Source organism: Anthonomus grandis, chromosome 10 (genome assembly GCF_022605725.1).
Source record: "Anthonomus grandis grandis chromosome 10, icAntGran1.3, whole genome shotgun sequence".
NCBI lineage: Eukaryota > Metazoa > Arthropoda > Insecta > Coleoptera > Curculionidae > Anthonomus > Anthonomus grandis.
Genome location: NC_065555.1, coordinates 16063743 through 16071741, shown reverse-complemented (window position 1 = coordinate 16071741; position 7999 = coordinate 16063743). Strand labels below are relative to the sequence as shown.

General features: G+C 32.0%; 1 protein-coding gene across 3 annotated transcripts in view; it reads left to right on the top strand.

The window, feature by feature from the left end:
- Positions 1-2730: 2730 nt before the first annotated feature.
- Positions 2731-7999, top strand: part of LOC126741610 (glutamate dehydrogenase, mitochondrial) — an 87370-nt gene continuing 82101 nt past the window's right edge. Inside the window, exon 1 of one of the 3 annotated variants that reach the window (XM_050448111.1) lies at positions 2731-3101. In XM_050448111.1, the coding sequence (XP_050304068.1) occupies positions 2964-3101 (138 nt within the window). In that variant the 5' untranslated portion in view covers positions 2731-2963. The remainder of the gene's footprint in view (positions 3102-7999) is intronic. The other 2 variants (XM_050448110.1, XM_050448109.1) reach the window with 2 other exon arrangements.

Sequence of the window (7999 nt, the reverse complement as noted above, 5' to 3'; positions counted from 1 at the left end):
TTATCCTGTTTTTCCGCCAATATAATCTCATCCTATATCTCTTTCATAGGCTCTTATATCCGGTCATGAATTTCAGGCCGTTTAGTATTTGCATAAAGAATTTAAGAAATGTAAGGTTTGACGCATTTGCGTCAAATGATTATTAGGAGACACGGCGATTTTTCACCACATTCTTCCTCTTTACATGGGTAGATGCATCTATGATATTTACCAATAAAGTCATAAAAAATTATACCTTCTCATTTACGGAAGTGCAGAAATGCTGTACTCCCTAAAACCTGAAACACATTTTAATTACCTTTATGTGTCATAAGTCTATGAAAAATTGTATGACTCATATGTCGTATGATTTTAACTTCAAATTAAACTATATGATTTAATAAATTGATGATTTTCATAATTCTGTAATCAATTTCTATAAAATTCTCAATAACATCTTGAATGTATACCCATGTCAACACAAGTTGGGAAAGTATTTCCTGTGTGGTATAATGTTGAAATAATTAAAATGATTAAAGATAAGGAATGTTATTTAAGGAAGTTATACAGATCCCAAATTTTTCTTGTCTTTTATTCGTCCTTTACAAAATGATGCCGATATACCTGCCCAAATGACTTATAACAACCTCTCTGTAAATGGCGCTAAAAACATTGCAAACTTGTTCGCCCAGTATTTTTGTTCTGTTTTTTCAACTGGCCAGGATGAGGTACGCTCCAAAGACTTTTTTTGTTATAGAGCCTTCACAGAAACAGAGATTAGGAAGGAATGCCATTAAGAAATTGAAAAGAAACAGATCTGTTAGACCTGATGGTGTTCCTGGATATATTATTAAGGGTTGTGTTAATTTCTTAGTAAAGCCTTTTTTGCATGTTTTTAGCCTCTGTTTATAAACTTCAACCTATCCTAAAGCCTGGCGTATAAGTAAAGTCATTCCAATATTAAAAAAGCTGCCAGGAATTAAGTAAGAAATTATCGACCAGTTAGAGGCTAAACTCTGTATCTAAAGTGTCGAAATTGTATTGTTTGATAGACTATATGGTGAAGTAAAATATAGTATATCGGAAAATCAACATGGTTTCTTACCAAAAAAGTCGACATTGACTAACCTAATAACATTTTGTCAGTATGTACATAATGCCTTTAATAAGAAAAAGCAAGTTGATGTAATTTATACAGATATGGACAAGGCTTTTGACAGGGTGAATCATAGTTACATAGTAAAATCTCTCTAAAAGTAATGTTACAAATATTTTAATAAAGTTAATAATTTCTTATTTAACCGATAGGCAGCAATTTGTTAAAGTCAGGGGTGCAAAGTCTAATATTTATACTAGTACTTCTAGGATTCCCCAAGGATCCAATTTGGGACCTCTTTTGTTTTTAATTGCTATAAATGCCATATTGTATGCTATAGGTAATTCAAGGGCTTTATGTTTTGCAGATGACTTAAAAATGTATATGGAAATTAGTGGATTGTCACGTCTTTCAACGAAATTGTGTTGTAGACTGGTGTAACTTAAATGATTATAATTTTAATGAAAAAAAGTGTTTTTCTATGTCTCTAACTCTTAATAAAAATGTGTTTAAATATGAGTATAGCATTAATGGTACACCAGTACAAGACCGTAAGCATGAGAAGAATTGGGTATTATTGTGAACTGTAATTTGACTTTTACAGACAACCATTGTTGAGTTTGTAAATAAAGCACATAGAACAATGGGATTTATCGTCAGGTTTTTAGTGTTGAGTGTTGTCTAAAATTGTTTAACAGCCTGGTGTTGCCAGTATTGGAGTATAGTAGCATTATATGGTCACCACAATATGAGGTGTGGACTAAAACTATAGAACGTGTACAACGTAAATTTATGAAATACAGGGCTATAACCATTAATTGTTTATGCAGGAATTTAATAGGCTCTCCCTGGAAAAGAGACACCAAAAAATTTGCCTTGTTTATATGTATAAAATCTTAACAAATAAAATTAACTCTCCAGAAATACTTTCAATGCTTCTATTTTTAAGAGCTATGTAGGATTTTGTATTATTTAATTAGTGCTTCTGATTATTTTGAATTTATTAGTTATAGGTAATTTCGGTATCTGTAATTGACTGTTTGGCTGTTGATGCTGTAATAATAAATAAATAAAACAGCGTTACACATAGTTATTAACAAAATTAAATAATCCTCAAAATTAACAAAGATATTTTGACGTAAAAAACAATCTTAATTTTAACCATTCACATATTATGTGCGTGTAACGTGGCAATGGCGTTTCCCAAATAATTACCTACAATTTTCTCTAAAGCGAAGCTGAAAATATCAAGAAATATGCGACCAAAGGTATTTTGCCCGCGAAAATTCAAATTTTACTTTAGATTAGCAGAAAAGTTCCTTAAAGTGCCACACGGGGACGCTGCCACTATTCCAAATTTGAAAGTACACTTCAGGCTTCTCCCTCTATAATCCTTGAAACAGTGACGCCAACCTAGGAAACTTTAGTTCTAGGATTCTTTTGATACAATAGGGGAAAAGCGAGCTCAACATGTAACCTTATAACTAGATAATTTCTTACTTTAAATTGTTTTCACTCAAGTCTATAGTACTATTATAATTATCATCTAGGGAATTCTAGTTTTTGTTTTACGTAAAAGCGGCGAACTTTAGGCGAGTTCAGTTGCCAGCACTGTCCTAAATTTTGACAGATGTCAAACGCGTCACCTAGACGTCACAAGAGCAACGAGTTTCTACAGACGGAACCCCAAATATAAAAATAAAATAATTTACTGATTTTTTTTAATCATACACAATTCGCCCAATACCGTTGACGTCTCATCGTTTAGCTGATCGAGTCGCAGTCCGGTCGATAACGTGGTAGCCGGTATTTCAGGCCACCGAGAAGGTCGTTTATCGTATTTAAAAAGTTTCAGCCTTACGTAACTTAAAAAAAGGGGGCCGTAACGATGTTCAACCTCGTGTCTAAAGTGGCCGGAGCACCCCTCAAAAACGATTTTGGGGCTCTTCTCAAGATCCTGCCGGCAGCTACCAACGTGCAACAGGGCAGAAACTATGCTGAACATGTTATACCTGACAGGCTTAAGGTACCATTATCATATTACTATACTTCACTATAAAGTGCCATTATCCTAGTACTATTCACCTCATTATTCTCTTTAAAAAGATGAAAACTTTTAGGGTTCTTATATTTCCTCTTTAATTTTAAGCACCATAATGTATTAACTATAGTAACTCAGAATTCTCTTCAAGGGTGGAATGGTTCACTGATCATTATAATATCTGTCATTCAATCCCCTTTTGCAGAACTCTATGTAATATATGTTAAAAAATCAGATTCTTGAATAATTACTCTTTGTAATCAGACTTTAAAGAAAAAAAAAAGAAGTAGGATTAGAAGAATTAAAGAAAAAACAAATGGAAGGCCCTTAAAACTGCTTACCATAATAAATATAAATACAATAGTCAAGAGTGGCATCCAAAGGAAAGATTGTGATTATTTTGAACTATTTGATAATATCTTAGCTTGTTGGCCTTCTTCTGCCCTTGAGGGATTAGATATTGAATTGAAAATAGACCCAAGCATAATGAATCACCACGACAGGGTGTCTGTGGATTTATCGCCACTGCCTCTGTTAGACCAATAGAAAACAATATCAACTGAACCAGAAAAAACTCCCAGACAAAAGGAGATTTTTTTTGAAAAGCAAAAAAAGTAATGAAAGAATTCATTGACTATCAAAAAGAAGCTGAAGAGAAATTGGCAGAAACCAGGACACAAGATTTTTAAAATATTTCAAATGCTTTTCAAGGGGCAGTAGAAGTGATTGTTAAAAATCAATGTGCAACTCCTGCTTATTGTAGGCGTTATGTGTATGCACCTAAAGTTTTAGATTCAAATATCAATAATGGAAATATGTCGGCATATTCTTTTGGTTTCAGTAATTTCTGTTTCATATCAAATACATTCTTAATTCAGTATATTACGGTAATTAACCAATTTACAAAATAAATATAGTTCCTATATAAAATAAGATTTTATAATGCGATAAAGCACTTGAAGTATTAGTACTATCCTTAAAAATCTAGCATAAAAAAACAAATAACAGATAACATCAATAAAATAAAATAAAATATAAGCACAACAATTGTTTAAAACAGAGTAACTACAATAGAAAAGAAGACACACTTTAAGCAAAGTCATCAAGATATAAAATTATATTGCACTTAAGCAGATTTTAAAATTCGTTGAAGTGAAGTCAGAGAACAATGAAACAAATCTATACTGACACTATTTGACTTATTCATCATTCTGTCCATTGCACAGTTTTCACCATACAATGTACGATGATGTTCAAGGTGGAATAATCTAGTCTGTCTGACCACTGTAGTAGGAGGAACATTTAAATTAAGCTGACACAACTCAGGAGACTGTATTACATTGTTAAGAATCTTGTATGTTGTGACAATATCGAAGTTTTTACATCGAGTCTTTAATAATAGACAGATTTGGAAAGGAAGACAGGAACTTTTTTAGACATATTATATATTTAGCATAATAAGGTGACCATATACATGAATTTGACTCAAGTTGACTATGAACCAATGAAAAATACAGAAGTTTGATGGAATCAATCCTGCTAAAATCATGAGTGTGCCTCTTAACAAAACCCAACATTTTGTAAGCGTTGTTACACAGATTTTCAATATTTTTTAAAAAAGTTAGTCTGCAATCAAAAAGCACCCCAAGATCACATATCTCTGATACCTTCTCAATAAGTGAACCCATTAAATGGTACTGATGGAATGGTGGACTAAAACTCCTTGTAAATTGAATATATTTGCATTTAAGATCATTCTATTGTTCATGCACCATAATTCAAATTTGTGAAGATCAGAACAAAGTTCATGATGTGCCAAGTTACTGTCTATAATTCTAAAAATCTTAACATCATCAGCAAAAAGTAACACATTACAATTATCAAAACAATGAACAACATCATTAATAAAAAGGTTAAATAAAAAAGGGACAAGATGGGCACCCTGAGGAACCCCAGAAGTTACTGGAAAAGGACTAGAATAAAAGTTATTTATCTTTACAATCTGTGTTCTTCCAGACAGATATGACTTCAACCAGGTCAAAAGACAACCACCAATGCCATGGAGTGACAATTTCATAACCAGGAGAGAATCACAATCAATCAAAGAGAATGAACAGTCTGAGAATGATGAAGATGCAGAGAGCCTGAAAAAAAGAAAAGAATAGATTTTTTGACTTAAAACATTTCTAATTCCATTATGTAAAAGCATACCAGCTTGAGTTTTTTTTTGCCACTATACTTATAAACTCAATACTGCTAACATTGCGGGAAGAATGGAGCCAACATGGTAAGATGGATATATTAGAGGACCATGTTATATTGCATAAGTCTATCTATAGTTGGAGTTGATGGTTATGCATGTGCTTAAAAAGTTCTTCATTCATTGGCCAAAGCTTGAACTAATAAAAATAGGGAGTATCACATTTTCTTATTTTGAAATTTTACCTTAACCTAGTTTTCTCATTAAATGTAAACAAAACACATTTTGAATGATTCTAGTTTGAATATTCAAAGTAACTCAAAAATTTACTTTCAGAAGCACAAGCTATAGGCAAATTCAATCAGGAAATTTAACTTTTTATCAAATATATATTACACAAAGGGTGCTAGGTGAAGAGCATTGGCTAGAAATAAAATGCTGTAATTATACAGGTCTTAACTAGTGAAATGGACAGTTGGGTACCAGGAAAAGAACATATCCTTTCTAGTGCTTTGTACCATAACTGAAATACTTCTGCTACTCAACTGATACTATAAAAACCTGTAAGCCTTAGGGTAAACCCTAATCACAAAAGCTCAAATTTAATTTGAAGTACCAACATGGGCGAAGTTAGAGCCTCAAAAATGGGGGGGGCTAAAGCCCCCATCCAGGGGCAGAGTTACACGAAGAGGTGAGGGGGTGGCCATCAAAGAAAAGTCCGCCGCAGGCGCCGCCGGAGGTAACAAATTTTTTGGTGGGCACCTTCATTTTTACTTATAAGCCGTTAAAATTATTAAAAAAAAAAGAATAGTCTTAAACGGCTTCTATTCTAATTTGCTGTCCTATATACCTACCTAATATCATGAATTTGTTTTACTTTTATTTTCATATTAGGTTTCATCCAAGAAAAACGTTTCTGAATTTTATTACAATACCCATAATGTATGAACCATTCTGTATATGTATTGGAGTATATTGCATACACACCAAAAGTCAAAAGTCGCTAGTTTTTAAAAAAAATTTAAACTTTCAAGAAAAATTTCAAAGTTCAAAATAATATAATTTTATTATCTAATTGTCGGACTTAATTAATTTAGACAAAGTTAAACACGACGTTTCGGTTGGTAAATATCTCCAACCATTATTATATTAAAATGTTATATAAGTGGAAACTAGCAGGTAAGCACACTTGGTAACGCTTGGAGATACTTACCACACAAACCAAACAAAACGTCGTGTTTAACTTTGTTTAAATTCATTAAGACAATGCAAATCCGACAATTAGATATTACTTCTCCATTTTCTGCCACCTTCAAAACCAATATCATTTTAATAAAACGCAATAATTCTTCAAAAATTGTAAAAGCAAAATTTATGTAAAATGTCCTTAAATAAAATGAAATCCAATAAAATTATCTTACAACTACTCTAATAAAAGTTTGCGATTTCCTTTTTTTAAAAACTCTTTTAAAATTTGATCTGGCGACAATGACTTTGTTAAACCACTTTCAATACTAAGAGTGGTTAGTGCTAAAGAACTTAATCTATCCTGATCCATCGTTAACCTAAACCAATTTTTAATTCTTCTCATTGTTGAGAAAGAGTGTTCGCAGGACGCTGAAGAAATTGGCAAAACTAATGCTATTTGCATAAGGGTATATGCATTTGGAAAAGTCTCTTTTCTTAATACATCTTTAATATCAGAAATGGTAATGTTGTGGCTCTGGCTTTTTATTTATGCAATTCCCAATAACGATCATTTTAGCTTTTAATAGCTCCTTATCGATTAAAAAGGTATCTCCATACAACTTAATGAATTCCAAACTACCATCAAAATCCATCTGCAAAAAATTGAAGACAGATTTAGCTAATTTCTGACTTTCGGAAGAAAATCTTATTTTTAGATGATTTATTATATTGTCGAGAGACCTATAATAAATTGAAATTAGCCAAAACTTTTGTGCCTCATTTTTTATCAAAGGTGAATTTAAGAACGTTTCTTCGTGTACTGCGGAAGTGGAAGCTTCAACCACATATTCTTTAAGTCTTATACTTTCTGTTTTTTTACGTTTTGAACAATTTTTTGGGGGGGGGGCTAATTTCATTTTAAAGGGGGCTAAGCCCCCCCCCCCCTAACTCCGCCCATGAGTACCAACATCATTATGACAAGAGGAATAGTCTTCTATGTTTTGTAAAATTAGTAGCATACTGTGTTCTATATACAGAATACTTTTTGCACAAGGAGGAATTGAGATGCCAAATGTATCAAGAGCATTTGTTGCTGTCTGCTTTTGTGTGAAACATTAATTCTAACAAACAGTAATTCTAGCAAACAAAAGAAGAACCATATAATGTAAAATTTGTGTTTAAACACATTTAATAAAAAAACTTTGCTTAACAACTTTTTCTATTTATTTCATGACTTTCTAAAACTTAACTGTAATTTTAGTGTTCAAGATTTAGGGAGGAACCAAACTCAAATTCAAAAAGTGCTTTATTGTCATAAAATATAAATTTTGTTGACAAAGCATACTATAATAAAAACCTAAGCACTACATACATAAATACTAAGACCACATACATAAATACATTGTAAAATAGATTAAAATTTACTATACAAAACATACAGTATCGGACAAAATTAGAGAGACTCGAATACTTATGTCTTTTATGTAAGATAAAA